The sequence below is a fragment of the Phalangium opilio genome, unplaced genomic scaffold (assembly GCF_054372755.1).
Source record: "Phalangium opilio isolate 3A_F unplaced genomic scaffold, DU_Popi_V2 ptg000070l_1, whole genome shotgun sequence".
Classification (NCBI taxonomy): domain Eukaryota; kingdom Metazoa; phylum Arthropoda; class Arachnida; order Opiliones; family Phalangiidae; genus Phalangium; species Phalangium opilio.
In genome coordinates, this window is record NW_028324182.1 from 3,707,596 (window position 1) to 3,729,215 (window position 21,620).

General features: G+C 38.5%; 1 protein-coding gene across 1 annotated transcript in view; it reads right to left on the reverse strand.

Annotated features, from left to right (window-relative positions):
• The window catches only part of LOC149661132 (uncharacterized), a 174,968-nt gene that overhangs the window by 71,364 nt on the left and 81,984 nt on the right, over window positions 1-21,620 (reverse strand). The window contains exons 8-9 of the mRNA XM_089842513.1: window positions 10,294-10,391; window positions 7,319-7,592 (exon numbers count right to left, since the gene is read on the reverse strand). Of these exons, the coding sequence (XP_089698639.1) occupies window positions 7,319-7,592; window positions 10,294-10,391 (372 nt within the window). The remainder of the gene's footprint in view (window positions 1-7,318; window positions 7,593-10,293; window positions 10,392-21,620) is intronic.

Here is a 21,620-nt window from a genome sequence, read left to right on the forward strand (position 1 = left end):
GGTGTCTGGCCAAACGACATTTAAAACGTCAACCAGCTGGACGAATGGTTGAACAGCAGATATTTTAGCCTCTTTACCCAAATTCCAGGACTTTGTTGAAGTTACTAAAAATCCCTGACTTTTCTAGGGTTTCCCTGACCCATGGCAACCCTGATAACACTCAATAAATCTATTTGGACTCCTGAGGTGTATTTTTAAAGAAGTGCTTCAATGCTACCATAGAGGGCTTTCAGGGACATAATTTACACTGCCATATTGGTGGGTTTAAACTGCAGGAATGAAGCCGAGACCACCCAATATGGCTACCAGAACGGCGGTAAGACTTGGGAGGGTGTGACGTACAACTATCCCATCTAAAAGGTCTCTATAATTTCCTAGATATTTTCAAGAGAGTAATAACTTGAGCAATATTCAAAACAATATTAAGCAACGCGTTACGTCTTACTAAACGAAAGTAAGCAGGCAATGCTCCACGTCCAGGACCACCACAAATAACCAATATTTCTACAGCGCCACTTGGGTTCTATCGTCACGTGTATTGCAAACTCCCTGTAATATGAGTAACTACATCACCCCAAAAAGGCGGTATAAAAAAAAAGAACGAAGGGTGCCCCTATAATATATATCTGGTTTTATGATCGCCACGCGTCTGTATTTGTTACACACATGCAGGGACGTTTCAGAAAGTCCTTGTGCCTCTTTTAGGGATATAAAAAACAGCGGCTCTTGGGGACAAATTTTATTATTTAACGCGTCGGGGATGTCTGAAGTGAGCGCGGTCGGTGAGAGCGAGCGTCGATTTCGAGACTTCAGGAGACTGCCTATAATGTCATCCATAAAGCCTCTGTCAACTTTTAAAAGAGTGGCGCGAAGCTTAATTGCAGCTGGCGCCCTTAAATAGAACAATACATCTACTCCCGGTGCTGGTTAACTCGGGGCTAACCAATTTTCGACTCGTTGAGTACCCTATAGCGCATTATGGATCCGGTCTAGAGCGACCTGGAGTACCCCCAATTTTCACGCGCCAAAAAAACAACGGACAATACCCAGATACGTTTCTTCCGAATACCCTCTTAAAAACATTGAGGACATTTTTTATCCTTTCGCTCTGCTCTCTCTTTTATACCAAAATTTTGGGCCTTTAGCTAGGAAATCTCGGCAGATTTTACTTTGCGATAAAAAAGGGGCGCTTAGATAAAGTAACATTCATTTTCCCGTAATGGAGGGAACAAACGTAAAGACGTTAGGCCTAGGCCTAAAAAAATTTACCCTGGCCCCTTTCAAATTCAAAATGAAATCAAATTTACCATCATTTTCCACATAAAATGTGACCAAGGCTTATCGAAAAGGTTTTTTTTTTTAACTTACTGAAGATTTTCCTCGGCATTTTCCTTCTAACGGTGGTTGTTGTTTTTTTAATTAATCCTGGCGATGACTAATAAAGGGCGTCGTAGATTATACAAATTATCCCAGAAACACTTTTGGCACTTCAACAAATCCATTTTACGACCTTGCGTTGTTGTGTATAGATTTCCCGCGTTTCAACTTTCCAAGCACTTCGCGAACTGTACACCACCCGATTTCTCAAGAACAAGGGGGGTTATCAAAAATTTGAGGAGGCGTTAGCGATATGGGGCGTATAATTTAAGGCACAATCTAATTTAGCGATGCAATTACAGGAACTTCCGGAATTTTATTATAATTCTTCAAGACAGATAATCCTTTACGAGAGTTACTCACGAATTGGCTGCCGATTAACAAAACATCGCGAAATGTAACTGATACAGTAGTTAGGCTTAGAACCTAAGCCTACTTCAAAATATACAGGTACACTCGTAGTAGGTAGTTAAAGACGCAGTTTTCTAGGTGCGACGATAAAGACGAGGTAATATTTTCCCACTAGCCTCAGGTGGAAGCGCGGATAAGATAACCGATAGGTGGTGGAGTAGAAAATTCTACAATTTTTTTTTTTACAACTTCAACTAAAAACGAACGTAAAATACCCGACTTATCTGAAGGTGGTGGTGGTTTCCTATTTTTCTTTCTTTCTTTCAAAAAAAGGAGATTTTTGGCCCGGTTACAAAATCGATTAGAAAACCATTACCATTGTCATTTTGGCTTTAAAAATAAAATAGGGGTAGCGGTCCAGCCGCTTTTGTTACTATACTGGAACTAAACTTAGTTCGAGCGAAAACACTCAACGATAGACGAGATTCTGCGAGACTAGATTGCCGAAAAAAAAATATACTCGATGCCGGGTCAAAACTCTTCGGGCCGCGCGGGGAAAAAAACACATTCACCAACCACTAGGCAAAATGGCGCCAATCGGTCTTTGGGGGAATAAAAACCTAACGCACCAGCAGCAGTGATGCTGAAACTACTAGCTGGAAAAAGATGAAATCCGGTCATACATAAAAGCAAGCTGCCAGGCACACCGGCTTCGTTCGTTCTTTCTTTGCCCCCCTCCCGACAGGTAAAAACTCCCGTCGACCGCTTGTGTCTGGAGTTATACACACGTTTCACATTCACGTAAATGCTGCTGAAAAGACTATGCCGATACGAACCGTAGAGTAGACTTTATCCCGCGATATTTTCAACATAGGGATAACACCACGTGGTGTAACCTCACACCCACCGACCGACTCCCCTTCACGATGAAGAGAGAGAGAGAGAGAGAGAAATGTAGAGAGAGGCCTTCATCTATTTGCCCCCCTTATAGAATACAATATTTTGCCCCCCTCCTTTTCCGTACGCCTAAATCCGCCCTGTGAATGTGTTTACGTTTATTATACGCGATACATTTTGAGAGGCTTAGAATGCGAGCTAACGCGACAAAGAAAAACCTTTTTTCAACGGAGAATTCCAAATACCTTAAAGAATATAACTACACATTCGAAGCAATATTTTAACTACGATTCTTCTAGCTAGCTAGCCCAAAGGTGCAGTTTTTACAGCTGGTGTTTATAAATTTCACGGTTGTGCCAACAATTTCGGGCTAAAACAAGCAATGGTTCTTTCGCCCGTCACCGTGGCGAAAGATGGGTGATTTTTCTATAAATATAAAATTTAATTTTGGACAAACCCTAAAAAATGACGAACCGGTAGCAGACAGTCTTTGTCCTGCTTGGGGTGGGGGGGGGGGGGAAACAAACCCTAACCTAAAAAACCTGTTTTTCAATTTTGGTCGCTCGCGCTATAGCTTGCGTCGTGATGCGCGTGATCGAGTAGGCTATGTCGAAAGAAAATAACTTCGGATTAATTTTATAGCAGACGAACCTATCATAAGATTGATATCATTGCTTAATTTAGTCATGTCTATACACGAGAAAAACCTCAAGTTTAACAGTTTACGTTGCTCGGCGACAACTTTTATTACTTTTTTATTCATAAATTTTAATCCTCGGACGGGCGGAAGTTCGCTTGGCTAGATTTCCTTTCTCGATAGAGTAGACTTTGTAACAAAAACAAAAAAAGAGAGAGAGAAAGGAAAGGGGGTGTGGCTTAAAATGAGACTATTATCTCCCAAAATCGCATCATTCTATAAGACCAAAAAATCGATAATTTACAGGAGGGCAATTTAAAAATTAGTAGATGGGAGAAAAGAAAAATGCCGCCGGTGAAATGGTTCGTAATGATAGGGGGGTCTCTCTTTTGCGGGGTGATGGTGAGAGGGTATGAGAGAAAAGTGGAAAAAGTAGATCGCGCTGCTAAGCAACTAATGACGTCAGTATGAGACACTATTCACCTACTAAGCACTTATTGAAGGCCTTGACTAATTAAAGATACGAAAAAAAAAACGCGTACTGCAAGTAAGAATAATAATTCATAAACGAAAATAATTCTAAACTCACTTAAAGTAATAAAAAAATACGGTAGGGAATGAATAACAATGCGCGAAAGGAAAGTAACAAACAAATAGGTTAAGTTCATTTTGTAACAGGTGTGAGGGGAGATTTGTACGGTGTGGTTTCGAATTTCTTTTCATTCTCGTCTTGAACAATATATATATTCTTTTCTTCTTATTTTAAAGGCTAGCTTTAGCATGGATAAAGAATGCGCGTGAGGAAATATGTTTTCACGCGCCTATAGGATAGGCAACTCCCTATCTCGAACGACAGCTTATTCTGTATATATTCTGTTACAACATCGGTTGTCAGCGCGCGCAAATCTAGGTCTCTATGTAACCTAGCTTTGTGCGTGCTGACAAGAGACGAAAAACTTCAGGATTTAAAATATCCGCGAGTTTTTTAGCTCGAATGAACGGACCTCTAGGCTTTTGTCTCAAATAACTTATTATGGTAGGCTATAGGCAATTTCACACGTATTTGAAACTAAGGCCTAGAGATCCGTGCATTCGAGCATAAAAAAAAAAAACTGACGGATATTTTAAATCCTGAAGTTTTCCGTCTTTTGTCCTCAGGCACAAAGCTAGGTTACACAGAGACCTAGCTTTGCGAGTGCTGGCAACCGATGTTGTGCCAGAGTATATACAAAATAAGCTGTCGTTCGAGCTAGGGGGTTGCCTATCCTATAGCGTGAAAACAAATTTCTACCTCAGGCCCATTCTTTATCCATGGATGAACTATGTAATGTTAGGGTGAGACTTGACCTTGCGAGCTCATTTTGATCCGGAACATAACAATAACTTAATAATTCTGTACTTTAATCTCAAACCTAAATTTCCGAAATTGAAGCGTAAAATTGCGTCTAAACAGTTTCAAGTTCAATTACAGCTAAACTAAACTAAACTTCCAAAGTTCTAACATATCCCTATATAAACATAATCTGCATAAAATTATAATTACGTACGGCAACGTGTTTAATGTTTATCCGAATATGTCAGCTTATCTAAGGAAAGTTTATAGAACTTGATAAATATTTTCCGCGAAAAGTCAAAAGCCTAGTCCCAGCTCGAATCACTCTTACGTCAAAGGCTTAAGACAAAAACCAAAGTAAAAATAATCATTTTCCCGGAGTTAAGTTGCCACGCGAGGTCGCGGTTTCCATGGAAAAACCATCGCGGAAGTTTTTTTATGGTTTTATCTAAAAGTATTTGATATTAAAAGTAGGCTAACACTTTCAGATAAAACATTTATATAGCTTATCAAAGTCAGGTAAGTTCAAGTATAGGCAGAAGTACGATGAGACTAGAAGTATCGAGGCCCTATTATAAAAATTTTTGGTCTTGTCGAACTTGTTGAAAGTTTCCAGGAACACGGCCAACTTAGATGCTCGTAAAGTTGGCCGTGCCAGGAAATACGTCATAAATCGGTTGTACATGAAAGCTAACTTCCTAGTTCGTAGGGGCCATCTTCACTAAAGACTATGAAAACTGGACTTGATATAAATTATTAAAAGATTAATAAAATATAAGATAGTCAAGTCTAAACCAAACTTTCCCTCTTTCAGTCTCAGATAACAGTACAAGCTAACCAAGGCTTAGTATATATTCATGAAATTGTCAACTGAAAAATGAAAATAATATGGTTTTTATATGTGTAAACAGTCTCCCTGGTATAAACTAGTACTAAAACATGATTTACCAAGTTAGTATCAAACGTAAGTGTGGATTATAAACAAATATAAAATAAAAGAGTGTACGCGGTAGCCGATAAAGCAAACAACAGGAATTTTGGAATCACGTGACTATTTTTAATTTTCCTACCGTTTGATGGCGCTCAAATCTTATATAAAAGAAATTTTTCCCAGAAGACCTCGCAATTTATAATAGGGCCTATTCACTTGGCGAAAATGAACAATTTTGATAAGACACCAACGGTTGGCCTCTGGTAGCGGTTTCTGAATTTTCTCTCCAAAACGTGAGACGCTCGTGGCGGTAGACGGCCGAACTAGATTCAAGGAGCCGCGTCCGTGTTCAGCAGCTTTAGGTTGAGGGGAAGGGGGTAGGAAATGGTTTTTGTAACTCGACCAATTTCTTTCTCAGTAGTGTAGGTGCGATGGAAGTGGCATAAAATCCTCAAATTTGTTCACTAGTGCCAGGATCTATTACCAATGCTATAGCTCTTTACTTCTAGTCTCATCCTACTTCTGGTTCAAGTATAGGTAGGTAAAGTTGGGCCCAGAAAAGGAGAAGAAAACTTCAACGTCTTCTTCATATGCAACACCGTTTTTGAAATATATATAAAAAAACACATTTAATACGGCAAGGAGGTTTAAAATTTCCGAATATTTTAAACATCTATCGTATTAAAGCTTAAAGCCCGGATCTTGGAAATTTGATACTGGAAGTCAAGGGATATGCCAAAATGCCTGCCTGCCTGAGAAGGCGTAACTTCTTTTTAAAATCTTTTCCACGCATTTTTTATATACTTTAAAATCGCCGCTACATCAAAGTCAGTCATTGGGTTGCGGTTTTTTGAACAAAATTTGGGCTACTTTTGGTTCGTATTTACTTGTAATTGGGCTGGTTCCCTTTGTTTTTAGTTTTCATTATAAATTTCCGCACTGGATCTAAATTTTAATGTGTATTTTTCGATCAATACGTTACATACGTAACACTTATTGGGCTTTCGTCGGCTGATTTTATAATGTATTTGGGCTATTTTAACTAAACATAAAACTGCCGCTACTAAACATTTACTAAAATGTTCTAAAAGTGCACAAACACAAAATTTATCTAGCAAAGGTATTTTTTTTTGTGAATCAAGTTGAGTCTATGTATAAGCAGAAGTAAATAATACTTCTCTTCGAGAGAAGTGTACCACAAAACGGGGTAATTTTAACATGATTCTTCCCAACATAATTTTACATTTGGAGCAAGGTTACTAAACCGAATCACATACGCGATAAATAGTTCCCTCATCATTACTCTATTAGGCTTAACTATTTGCCAAGGCGCATGCGCTTGTCCGTTTTGTCCCACGTCAAGACAATCAAGGTTTGTGGGTTGATTTCTGAGGATTTAGTATTAAAAAGTTATAAAATTCATCTTAGCGCGGTGCGATGCCCATCTGAAGCTTCATGAGCGAGAGAGAAAACAAAAAGGGGATATAAGCCTGGGAAGAATCATGACATTACATAACCAAAGTATTAAGATGAGTAACAGAGTGTCATCCTTCTTCTATTATCCCCTTCTGTTATAAGCTACTTTGGGCGGTTTTGGTTATCCAGTTTGGACTATCTTTAGCAAAAATCTGGCAAACCTATACACTGGCAAAGATGCTTATATTACTTAAAATCTGGCAAAGGTCAAACAAAGCCTAAGCCTTGAGAAAAATCTTCACGCGAAATCCGACTACCTTAGGCGAACGCAAGGGGCTTATTAAAATAATTTTTAAAAAATGTTTCAGAAACTCACCGCCATTGGTGCAGTATCCAAGATTAGGCGAAGCTGGTAGAGGATAAGCGAATCCCCTGGCTCCTAAAGTAGGAGTGGGCGAAGCGGGAGGACCAGGGCCGTCGCCCACGCTCATAACCAAAGTGGGAAATCTAGGAGTCGAAGAAGGTAAAGTAGAGGTCTTTCCTTGTGGCAAAACTTGGACGGCGGTAGCCGGAAAATAACCAGTTTGCGATGTCCGATTAGGTCCGAATATGATACCCTTCCAACGCCCGTCGATGTTTTGTTCCAAAACCTACGTACCAAAAGAAATAAAGGGAACAAAATCCGTGTTGAAAAACACAAACACAACAAAATAGGCGGAAACAAATAAACCATAGCCTACACATGCCTTCATAAGCCTTTTAGTTAAATAAGTGCGACACTAGATAGTGAGTACTGGATGAATTGATTCTGAACAGGGTTGCCACGAAATTTTCAGAACCAAATTCCCTGACTTTTCCAGGTTTTCCCTGACCTTTTTAGGCCGAAAGTGTAAATGTTTATAGCACGTTTTAAGTGTTTATAATTAAATAAACTCTCTACAATAGGTTTTCCTGACCTTGCTGAAGTTTTTCTAATTCCCTGACTTTCCCTGACCTTTTTGACCCATTTTCAAATTCCCTGACCTTTTTGACCCATTTTCAAATTCCCTGACCTTTTTGACCCATTTTCAAATTCCCTGACCTTTTTGACCCATTTTCAAATTCCCTGACTTTTCCAGGATTTCCAGGTTCTCCCTGACCAGTGGCAACCCTGAATGAAGTAGGTCAGAGATTATTGCAAAGCGACGCCTGGTGAGATGGATAGCAAAACCTCGTATAGACCTTTTCGATGTTAAAAAGGGGGGGTAGGCAATCCTCAGTATCGGGACTTACAAGGGGGTTGATACACTGCCGTCTCTGCGCACTCTCATGATGCAAAACTACTACAGCGCAGGCGCCAATTAGCGAGAGGGAAGGCGGAGTTTTACCTCAATGTCTTTCCCTTTATTTAGTTACATCGAAATGGTCAACTTGCCCGGTAAATAACAGCAAAAGTAAATAGGTATAAAAATGAAAAGTACACTTCGTTGAAACTTGCTCAAGCCGTGTAATATGAGAAGCCCGTTTTTATCCCAGAATAGTGTCGACCCCCCCTCTGCGTATGATTACCTTCTCTTCCCAAGCCGTGAATAGGCTCATAAAGTAGCAAAAATTAACGTTTGGATCTCCAGCATCATGTACTACATTCTATAAATCTATGACGTCAAGAAGCTCTTCCCAGATTGGTTAATTTGTGTAGGGGGTTGAGAGGAGGGTAATTTGCTTCTCAGTTTACATGTCGTCTACAGCCAAGGGCGGTAAACTGTTAATGAAGTATACTTTTTCTTTTATATCTATATACTTTTGAAAACAGTTTTTAAAAACAACAATAATTTATTAATTTTACATCTAACAAAGCATAGGAAGTGCCATATTGCCATACTTATAGAAAACGGCTTTTTAAACTTATGATATGCCTTGTTTATCTTTAGAATATCAAAATTTTCTGGACAAAAATGTTTCTTTTTTCGGAAGGAAAAAAAATTGAGGAGGAAACGCCTACAATAAATGTGGGTGATATTTAGCGGTTTTAATGAAATATTAAAAAGAAAAGAGAAAATATAAGGAGAAAGAGGTACATTTTTTTGTTGGTAATAAACTAGACCCCGCCCTGCAGATAACCGTTAAAGAAATTTAATATAAAAAAGGTCATTGTTTAAAAAAAAAATGAAGGGGATGTAGGGCCCCGTTAAAATGCGTAGAGAAAAGCGAGAGACCATCTGTTAGGGTTACTTATATCTATGTTCAAGTGGACTTGATAAAATGAACAAAGGTAAGGGGTATGAATAAATAATGTTAAATAGCGTAGGGAAGAAGTAGCCTTGATCAAGTACCCCTGCAACAACACGAATATCGCCTTTTTTGGGGGAAAAAACTAGTGTATTGTAAAGGGATTGTACATTATAAAAACTACTTCCGTTGTTATTACTCCATATATGGGAAAAACACGTGGAAAACTCGGGGAAATATATGGGGGAAAAACACGTGGAAAACTCGGGGAAATATATGGGGGAAAAACACGTGGAAAACTCGGGGAAATATATGGGGGAAAAACACGTGGAAAATTCGGCGAAATATATGGGAAAAAACACTTGGAAAATTCGGGGAAATATACGGGGGAAAACACGTGGAAAACTGTGGAAATATATGGGGACAACACGTGGAAAATTCGGGCAAATGTATGGGGAAAAACACTTGGAAAACTCGGGGAAATATATGTGGGAAAAACACGTAGAAAACTCGGGGAAATATATGTGGGAAAAACACGTAGAAAACTCGGGGAAATGTACGGGGGAAAACTCGGGGAAATGTACGGGGGAAAACTCGGGGAAATGTACGGGGGAAAACTCGGGGAAATGTACGGGGGAAAACTCGGGGAAATGTACGGGGGAAAACTCGGGGAAATGTACGGGGGAAAACTCGGGGAAATGTACGGGGGAAAACTCGGGGAAATGTACGGGGGAAAACTCGGGGAAATGTACGGGGGAAAACTCGGGGAAATGCATGGGGAAAACACGTGGAAAATTCGGGCAAATATTTAAAAAAAACCGCTCGGAAAAACGTGGAAAACTCGGCGAAATATATTTGAAAAAAATCTCGAAAATTCGGGGAAATATATGGGACAAGCCTTGAAAACTCGCGGAAATTGGTTTTCCTAAAGTTGTCTAAACCCTTTATTTACTTTTCCTTTAGGTCTATATTTTAATCATTTATTTCTTTTCTTTTTTATCAAAGCATCGTCGAAACGAGCGTAGAAAAACAATTAGCCTTAATTAATGAATAAAACTAAGAGGGGTCGTAGTTGGCAGAGACAGGGGGTACGTTAGGGGGTTATGTATAAAAAAACAAAACAAAAAAAAACAATGAACTTACGGTGATGGAATCGCCTTCTTTGAAAGATAAGCTTCGTAGGTCATCGAGGTCTCCTTGATGGTCCCTAATAGCACGAGCTTCCACAGAATTCAGCATCTCTACATCAACGCAAAAAGAGAGAGAGAAAAAAAAGAAAACGAATTTAAATGATGCCAAGTTCATTAATCCGAATCCCCGACATCCCTCCTCCTCCTCTTGATCTTCCGACCAATTTTGGTTGGATGGGGGGAACTGATAATAATTTTGTACGTACAACCATGGACTTTGTAAATATAAAGCGGACAAGTAAAGACGTAGATTTTTACAACTCAAACGAAGCTTAGGGGAATACATCTCATCAGAAGTATATAATACATTTCGTTTCTAGAGAAGTGTACCACAAAGGGCGCTTCCTAAGCAAGGCTACTAAACCGAATCATAGTCGCGATAAATAGTTCCCTCATCATTACTACATCTATTAGCGCTTAACTATTTGCCAAGACGCATGCGATAAAACGCACAAGGTTTGTGGGTTGATTGCTGAGGATTTAGTACCAGACAGTTAAAGAATTTAACCTATAGCACGGTGCGATGCCCAGCTGAAGTTTGATAAGCGGGAGAGCAAACTAAAAGGGTGCATGAGCCTGGGAAGAATTGTGTTACATAACTAAAGAGGATACAGAGTGTCATCCTTCTTCTATTACCCCCTTCTGATCTCATTTACTTCCCCCCCCCCGCAGTGACCTTGATATACCATAAAAATACAGTTATAGAATTCACCCCACGGTGCGATGCCCATCTGAAGGGGTCAGCCTGGGAAGAATGATGTCACATAAATAAAGATACAGCGTGTCATACTTCTTCTAATATCCCCTTCTGATCCCCAGCGACCTTGATATACCATAAAAATACTGACTGTGATATACCAGAAGTCTAACGCTCGCCTTACTCGTAAATACACTGGCTAGCTTTGTCCTGATTTCTTATCCCAAACAGGGTTTATAAGATCCATAAATGGAGAAAGATAAAAAAAAAAATGAATTTTTCATATTTTTTAAAGAGGTTAGCATGAAAAATAAAGAAAAAATTAATTTTGTAATACATGTCGGTTGCGTGCGTGCGGTATTTAAAAGGTTTAAGTTATTATAAATCATTTTATAAATGAGAAAATTGAATTTTTTTTTCGGCTTTTATACGCTTGTTTTAACTGTTAAAGACACGCCTAATATCTTTAAAGAGCCGCGATTTATCCATTTAAACTCTTCACGGTCGACTTGTTAGTTATAAAGGATTGATTTTTAGGGTGGAAAACATTATCATAACGTTTAAGTATTTTATTAAGTTGCGCTTTTTAGGCTTAAGTTGTTGCTTGGGCCGAAATAATTTTCTTCAATTCGAAAGTGATATCCGAACCAGCTTATACAGCCTGGTGTTTCTGTTAAGTCTGCCACAAATTAAAGGACATGTGTTCTTAGGGTCAAATTGGGTGGAAAGTGTCACCAGAACATGCTGGGGTCTAAAACATTGATTGGCCCCCAAAACAATTAAGGAAAATTCACGAATGTGGAGTTAGACATATCACTCTTCAATAGTCTTCAATCTATAAGAACGTTACTGAACCTTTATCAAGCCGAAGTGTGCATACGCTGCTAAAGTAAAGTTAATTACCCCACATGTGTGGTTACCTCATTGTTTTAGGGGCCCATGCAACTAAATGTTGCAGACCCCCTGTTCTTGGACGTGCACTTTCCACTCAAGTTAGACCCTAAGAACACACATCTTTTAATTACTTATAGGTAACATCAGGATTTCATACTAACCCCCCCCCCCCCCCGATGAACTCCTGATAACATCCTGCATACAGTTGTCAACAAAGCCTATATATAATCAAGAAGCGATATCTAGTTTACTAGATATCGCTTATTCCTTCTCCCTAGTAAACTAGATATCACTTCTTAATATAATTGATCAATTTTGGAAGTTTTAGACTTTCAGTTGATTTTAAACAATTTCAAAACATCAAGAAAATACAATTTTGGTAAATATTGACACGTAATAAGTTGTCAGCAAAGTCCATTCCATTTTGTATATTTCTGTTGGTTTAAAACGTTTTAAACTTTTGACCATTTTTACCCAGCATAGCAGAACACGCGTTGCTTCACTTTACTAAATGAATTCAAACAATGCATCAAGTATACAGCGCCTGATAATAAATTACATCTGACGTGAAAATACACCATCAATTTTAACAGAACGGAATATCGCAACTATAAACCATTTCCCTATCTATATTTCAAATAGATATACCCTATTTTTTGGTTTATTATTAATAAACGCGTAGATATTTCATATTTCCAAGAACAATTAGTTAACCGTCGAAATTCGGAGCTAGATATAATATGGATGGCTGAGAAAGACGGAAACTTAGCCCAAAATGATGATAAGCTCTAATATGCCAGTACATTCATTATTTATAAACAAGGAAACTAAATCAAGTATGGAAGAAAAAGGCAAAGCAAATATTATTCAAGTTCCAGGGTTCATATACAACTTTTGGAAAACCGATTTCACTGAGATTTCCAGGTTTTTCTCTTATACTTAAGTGAAATTTCCAAATGTCAATGTGCTATGAAGGAGACGATAATTTACGGGAGCCAATGAGCATATTTTAACTACCACAATCGTGTGTGTTAAGTTCGTTGTTGTTGTTGCTCAAACCTCACAAATTTCCCCGATTTCCCTGAATTTTACTCAAAAATTCTAAATTTCCCTGAATTTTACTCAAAAATTCTAAATTTCCCTGAATTTTACTCAAAAATTCTAAATTTCCCTGAATTTTACTCAAAAATTCTAAATTTCCCTGAATTTTACTCAAAAATTCTAAATTTCCCTGAATTTTACTCAAAAATTCTAAATTTCCCTGAATTTTACTCAAAAATTCTAAATTTCCCTGAATTTTACTCAAAAATTCTAAATTTCCCTGAATTTTACTCAAAAATTCTAAATTTCCCTGAATTTTACTCAAAAATTCTAAATTTCCCTGAATTTTACTCAAAAATTCTAAATTTCCCTGAATTTTACTCAAAAATTCTAAATTTCCCTGAATTTTACTCAAAAATTCTAAATTTCCCTGAATTTTACTCAAAAATTCTAAATTTCCCTGAATTTTACTCAAAAATTCTAAATTTCCCTGAATTTTACTCAAAAATTCTAAATTTCCCTGAATTTTACTCAAAAATTCTAAATTTTTACAACCATTTCTGACATTTAAAGGTTATCTCGAGAGAGCCAAGAAGTTTAATTAAAAACATTCGTATTACTAATTTGCATTTCTCCTTGGGGCGCTTCGAGTATTTCAATCGAAGTATAGCTAGGGTTCCCTTTAAAAAAAATCTAACCTACATACACAAAGGCTGTAAGATACTACGCTATAACCTTTCAACGAAATAGGTCTAAAATACGTTTGAAAACAAAACAGTCAAAACGAAAACGTTCTGGAGCCCGTAGCATTTTGGAAATCGTTTCAAAGCATACAGAGTTCGTGTTGGGAGATAACATAGGCGCTTAATTAAGTTTCTGAAATGAGGAGAGACGGGGTACAGTACAACTTGGAAAATGAGAGGAAATTATAAGTGGCAGGCGATAGGTGCATGGGTAGAAAGGGTCGAAGGACATCTCCATAAATTTCGAAGGGTGGGACACCTTCCGTTTATTAGAACATTGCAAGAAGCGTTATCTAGTTTATTAGGGAGAAGGTATAAGATGCCTTTGTATTCGCGCGCCATAGTCCCAGTCCCCCTTTCAAAATACAAGGGGGGACGTAAAAGGAGGCCACCGGGCTATTTCGCCTCTCCTCTAAAGGCTCTTTCAGACGATCCAACTTTTTAACTCAGTTTGATGGGTCAATTCGAGTTGACTCAACTAGTTGGATCGTGTAAATAGACGCTGGATGAGTTGAGTCACCAAAAAAGACTGAACTTTTTAATTTCATTTCTTCAGCCAATCAAAATGAATTACAAAAAAAGTCTTTTTCGCGGGTTATTTCATAAGTGCCAAGGTAGGTGGTGGTAAAAGTTTAGTCGTGTGAAAAGGAAAGATTTACTACACTTTTCCCTTCAAAAGTTGGGCAAGTTGATACAACATTTTGACCCATCGAGCTGAATCAAAAAGTTGGATCGTCTGAATGAGCCTTTAGTCGGAAAATACGTAATTTTCGTCATTCGCGTCGCGCTGACGTGAGGTTTCAAAAACCAATGAGATGCTGCTTGTAATTTAGAGGCGGGGATTAACTCCGGATCTACTATACGTTTGGACTGGAGATAAATACCTTCTCCCTAATAAACTAGATATCACTTATTGTTAGAACATTGCCACTACTTAGTAGAAACTTCTTAACTTTAAAAGGTAATTCCGAGGTTTTCTCTTTCAATTGGCCATATGTCTAATCAGCGCCACTATCGGATGGTCTGAAAACTACTCCCATAGATTCTAGGTATATTTAAGCGGGTTTGCAGAATTTCCGTCAGATGGCGCGGCGTTCGAGCCACCTGGCGGAAATTCTGCAAACCCGCTTAAATATACATAGACTCTATGGGAGTAGTTTTCAGACCATCCGCTAGTGGCGCTGATTAGACATATGGCCAATTACTAATGAAACATATTTCTAAGGAATATTGTCCCTCCCCTTGTTTTTCTTGAGTGTCCCCCCCCTTTCCCCCAAGGTTTCAAGTAGAATACGTGACTTAAAGGCATGGCTTCTTGTTACAAATTCAAATTCCTATAATTAGCACGTATTTAGCATAAGCGCCAAGTCAGGGAGAGACCTCTAGAATTAACAGAAAATTCTTAACGAGTAAATCCAATTGCACCTTTGCTATACAGGGTGTTATAAATCTGCCAAAAATTAGGGGGGTGGGCATTTTAACGTCCGGGTCACCGTTTTCAAGTTATAAGATTGGAGTATTTTACGGATGACCAACACAGGGTTCAAATTTAAAAGACCCAGCACAAACCCCACCTAGAAACCCACTTTAAAAAAAATTTCAATTTGGATGAATTTAAACGCTAAAATAATTTTATTTTAAATATAGTTTAAGCAGGAATCCATGTAATCTTTGAAGTAGGAATGGAGAACGGTTAGTATTTACTTCAGTTATTCCGACTGGTAGCCCAGTATAGAGGTCCCTCCCTCCAACACGTAACGAAAAGTTTAAATTATCTTATTGGCTGACTTAAATTACGTTTTGATGACGTTGCTGACGGGGACGGCGAAAAATACGTTATTTCTTTTTACCTCTGTCGCTATGACCCGCCTCTTCTTTCATACCCCTCCGTCCCGTGAAAGGCGGTCCCAGATTACTCTGTTCTCCATTCCTACTTCTAAAATTAAATCTATCCCTGGTATTATTATTAATTAAGGAGTTATCTGTAAAACGCTCTAATTTTAACTTGTAAACGGTGACCCTGACGCCAAAATTGTCTTAGAACATTTTCGACAACACCCTGTAGATGTTTATGGAAATACCAGGTATTTTTCCACGTCCTTTCTCTCTCCGTGTTCAAATCTTTCTCTAATTGTTCATAATGATTTTTCAAAACTGATTCCTATCTCTCTCTTAAATTATTAGCTGAAGTATTCACTAATTAATATTTAGGCGTGAAATTTATTCCGAGGTTATAACAATACCCATTGTAGTGGACAGAATTAATTAGAAAGGCACTAATAAAATTAGTTTTACATAACATACATTTTAAAATTAACTATTCGACTTATTACATTAAGATTAATTTAGTTTAAATGATATTGTGTCTCTACAGGCAACTTTGACACGTATTCAAAGATATTTCAAGGTCAAGATAAAATTTGGTAGGCGTGTATATTCTATAATACAATGGGTAAATTCAAAGTTTGGGCTAACTCGAATCGTGCAATAATTGAACATAAATATATACTTGCTTTTATCAAGAAGTGATATCTAGTTTATTAGGGAGAAGGTATAAGATGCCTAAGTAATCGCGCGCCACAGTCCCAGTCCCCCTTTCAAAATACAAGGGGGGACGTAAAAGGAGGCCGGGCTATTTCGCCTCTCCTCAGTCGGAAAATATGACTGTAATTTTCGTCATTCGCGTCGCGTTGACGTGCACAGTTTTCAAGAACCAATGAGATGCTGGTTGTAATTTAGAGGCCTATACGTTTGGACTGGAGATAAAGCTGGAAATGTGGCGCGAATTTATACCTTCTCCCTAACAACTAGATATCGCTTCTTGCTTTTATTAATTTTTTTAAAAAAAGAAGTTCATACGGAGAAGTTTTTCAATACATGAAATATTTGAATTAAGGGGGATGTTCTTTGGGCTATTTTGAGACGAAAATGTTCTATAACATTTTGTCACAAGGGTCACTGTTTTCGAGTTATGCTTTGAGTGTTTTAGGGATGACCCCTTAATTAAATTAGAAATCACTGTCTAAATCGGTTTCTTAATTAAATATAAGGGGTCATCCGTAAAATACTCCAATCTTAACTCGAAAACACTACAGTGCCCCTAGAAATTACATTTTTCACTCAAAATCGTACACCCAAAGAACATCCCCCTTAATTTAAGCCAGACTTATCAGAAACACCCTGTTTATATTGAAAGCCAAATAAAAATAAATTAAACAACTTATTTACTTGACTTTGGTATTTATTTATTTATTTATTAACATCAGGGATAGATAGACTTTTTTAAGACGGAATTCCCAACGGTTAATATTTACTTCAGTCCGACTCATAGACGAGTACATAGCCCCTTCCTTCAACACGTAACCAAAAAATTAAATTTTCTTATTGGCTCACTAAAACTACGTATTGGTGACGTTGCTGACAAGGAGGGCCAATAATACGTAATTCCTGTTTACATCTGTCGCTATGACTACGACCCCTCTTGCGTTGTACCAGAGCCCACTCGATCCGCGCTCCCGGACGCTGCGCTGCTCGCGCTATATAGCGCGAGCAGCTTACGTCGTGATGCGCGTGATCGAGTGGGCTATGGTTGTACAGAAAAGCATCTTTACAGGGGTTCAAAATGAAGCTGTCTAAAAGCAAGGGCACGGAAATTATTCGGGAATTGTTTTTAATAGCAATTAAGAGGTAGGGAATTTATTGCCGGTGTTTTGGATTTGGAGTACATCTGTAAAGGGTGAAAAGTGTTCGCTAATTCTTTCTAAAGCCAATCATGTCTACTATCCTCATAATTTTGTAAGCGAATTTGATGAAGTTAACCAAGGCTTAGTGAATGGCCAGGAGTTTTGTGAGCTTAGTGTTTTGTTAAAACCTGTTCGTGTTGTAATATCTATGAAGGCTTTTAAAGCATCACTACAACTTCATCAAAGAGAAATAAATCGTATTTCAAAATGTGTTTTGATTTCAAGCCCTATGTCTTGTGTTACTTCCATTTTTAAACAATGTTCTTTCAAAAATTACAATCGGAGCCCAATCCATTCCAACTTGGCAGACGACGTTTATTTGACCCGGATATACATACAACGCCATAATGAAAATAAGACCCGCCTCTTCTTTCATACCCCCCCCCCGTCACGGGTAAGGGGGTCGTGGACTAGGACGCGCACCCGAATAACCCTGTTACCCATTCCGTCTTAAAAAAGTCTATCTATCCCTGTTAACATTAACTCGTGAAATCTTAGGTCGTAATTATAGTTATCCCAAAACAAGCAGTTTAACTTAATTTGCAACAAGTCTGAAACTCACTAATTAACGAAGTTTGGTAATTAAGATAATAGAAACTTTGGAAATTAGACATAACTTTCGAGAGAGAAGTTTGCGTTAGGACATAAGTTTATAAGTGGTATGTTCCATAAGTATGACACTACCTATACTTCGTAATGCTAGAGACTTACAGCTCGAGCTAGTTCGAGAACCACGCGAGTACTACTGTACTAAGCCTTTGACAGCGCCTCACCAGGCGTCGCTTTACCTCGAATCTATGACCTATGCCTATGTCACTTCATTACAAGGTCCAGTTTGTAACCAGTGAGAAACGTATGGAACATATCTTATGAACTTATGGTTAGGCCTATTTCCAGGAAATTTGGAGACAAAAGTAAAATAATCTAAGCGTGTTTTCGCCCACCCAACAGTGCCATCAATTTCCATTAAGCCCACGTCACTTTTAAAACCTACATAATCTAGAAGAACCCGCATAGATTATTAATCTGGGTCATATCGCAACAAACCTTCGGGTAAATAATATAAATAAGTTTTACGAATGATAATAAGAAATACCCCGATAAACATGTAAATCTGGGTTTCTGTCTGTCTGTCTGTCTGTTTATAACGCTCTAACCGCTAGCTTGAAAAACATGACTTTGTAAAAGCAGGGATAGATTTAATTTTAGAAGTAGGAATGGAGAACGGTTAGTATTTACTTCAGTTATTCCGACTCATAGCTCAGTATAGAGCCCCTCCCTCCAACACGTAACGAAAAGTTTAAATTATCTTATTGTCTAACTTAAACTACGTTTTGATGACGTTGCTGACGGGGGCGGCGAAAAATACGTAATTCCTTTTTACCCCTATCGCTATAACCTGCCTCTTCTTTCATACCCTCCTTCACGGGGAAGGGGGTCCGGGACTTTGACGCGCGCCCACATTACTCTGATCTCCATTCCTACTTCTAAAATTAAATCTATCCCTGGTAATAGCAAAGGTAAACTGAAAAATATTCAAAAGCCAGATAATTAAATTTAAACATAATAATAAACATCTTAAAAATTCTTGCCCACGAAGTTCTTTTAAACCAATCGTATGTACCTATAGAAGTTTAATTAAAGATAGAAGTAAACAAAAGACATTTGAAAAGACTGCGGACCAACCTTTTGAACAGTTTGTGGGCATTAAGTGCATTGGAGCTTTTATCAGGGAGAAAAGGAGGGAGGTGGGAGGGTTTCTGATGGTCTAAGTCTTAAGGACTCATAGTGGTGCTGTAATTATTTCGGAAGTGGACTGATAACGAGAAAGGGAAGGGATACCCCATATACTAGATGCCGCATACCAAGGGGTCCGACACTGAGATATTTGCTTGTATTTAAAACAACTATTTCGCAAGCAAAAACCCGTCAATTCAATTTTGCAAATAGACCTTAATTGTATGGGGTGACCTCTGACCTGAAATATTTCAGGTTACGGATCTAAATTTTAAAATCGCGTTCAGTACGAAAATGACCTTGTAATTGAAAAATTAAAGTTACCCCATTTGTCAGGATCCCAAAACATGTTCTACTTAAACCATAAGTTCATAAGATATGTTTTTCATTGGTTTCTGAGAGCTTGTCATGAAGTGACGTGGGTGAAACGTCATAGGTTCTTGTAAAGCGACTCCTGGTGAGACGCTCTCAAAAGCTTAGTACAGACTAAATATGAAGATGGACTGCAAAACCGCGTGTAGTCGCTCTCAGTAAGTCTCTCATTACGAAGTACTCATGGAACAAATATAAACGTATGATATAATTAAAACCTACAGTATGATATGATTTTCAACAGAGTATCGAACCCCTCTCTCTTTACCGGCGAAAATGGCCTCTTCCGTTAAAACAAAAGGCAAACGTTAGATCCTCACTAAAGGATAGTACTACCAAGAACGGACAGAGGCTTAGAACCGTAAAGAGAGCAAAATTAGGGGGTTAGAGCCTGAGCAAGGAGTAATATCTAGTTTGTTAGGGAGAAGGTATAAATTCGCGCCACATTTCTAGCTTTATCTCCAGTCCAAACGTATAGTAGGTCCGGAGTTAATCCCCGCCTCTAAAATACAACCAGCATCTCATTGAAAGCTCAAGTCAGCGCGACGCGAATGACGAAAACTCCGTATTTTCCGACTGAGGAGAGGCAGCGAAATAGCCCGGCCTCCTTTTACGTCCCCCCCCCCTTGTATTTTGAAAGGGAGACTGGGACTATGGCGCGCGAATACTAAGGCATCTTAAACCTTCTCCCTAATAAACTAGATATCACTTCTTGGCCTGAGTCAAGCTTAGCGGCTTGTTTTGAAGCCCCGTTTAAAGTTTAGTCGTCTCCTAAAGATAGAGAAAGCGAGTTTTCACGTCGCCATTTTGAAGTTATTGTCTCTTACGTCGGATATAACATTGCGAAAGCCGGACAGTGACGTCACGCGCAAATTAAGTATAGATCAATGGCATTTTGCGTTTAGGGAGCCACGGCGTGGCGCGCGACTAAAAGGATTCGAGAGGTTCACTAGAGTCCAAACGGCTTTCCGATAAGCCGCCTTCAAAACGGATAAAAATGCTTTTGACAGTCTGCACTCTCTCCCACTGACACACAGCACCCCTCTCCTGTTCTTATTAACGTTGAACTAATGTTTCGTAGAGGATATATAACGCCTAATCTTTAAGGGGATGCGTGGGGGGGATTGGGGGAAAACAGACTATTGTGTAACAGGCGCCTTTAAAATCTTAATAAAGCTTCATCTCCAAACATTGCCGCCACTTTTCTCTTTTGTCGCCCCATAATACCACCCCGCAATCAATAGAATTGCTTATAATGAAATTGAGTGAGCAAAATAATAAAAAAAAATGGTTAATGTATATAAAACGGGCTAAGCTCTTTAAATATGAAATTCAAAAAGGGGCTTTGTCAGATTTAATTTTCGCAAATTTATTTTTTTCAAAAGCTCAAGTGCTTCGCTATACGCTGCATGATAGTAAATACAAATTTAAAAGTTAATGCTAATAAATAAAGCTACTTGATTTGGTATAAATAATTCTGGCAAAATATTTAATTTCTCTACAAGAGCCTGAAAATCAACGCGCAGGTCAAACTGCTTTACCTACAAGGCTGAATATTTGCAGGGACGTTACGCAATAAGAAAGATTTTTAATCCGCCGCCATCTTGAAAAATAGCGGCCAGAAATGTAGAACAACCTTCTTTATGGAATAACGTCCGTGGATTTCAACAGATTTCAATAATATTTACTACACTGGTGCCCTATAACCTATTGATGCGCTGCGTGGTTTTTGGAGTTCGTGTCGCCATTTTTAAAGATGGCGGCAACAAAAATGTATTGAGGGGCAACGCCAGGTTCTTTTTCCGCTAGTTCAGTATATACAGAATACGCCCAAGGCAAGGTCACCGGCGGAGGTTTCCACCATAGAGGATATACAGTAGAGGAGAAGACACTTTGGCATTTTTAAGGGAATATCTCGACAAATTCATTTCCGGTTTTGTCAGATTGGATACAAGACATATCATTATTGGTTAAAAAGTGTCGTCCGCTTTACTATATATCCTCTATGGAGGCGCGGAGTGATATTGAGACCTTGAAGGTAACCACGTATCTA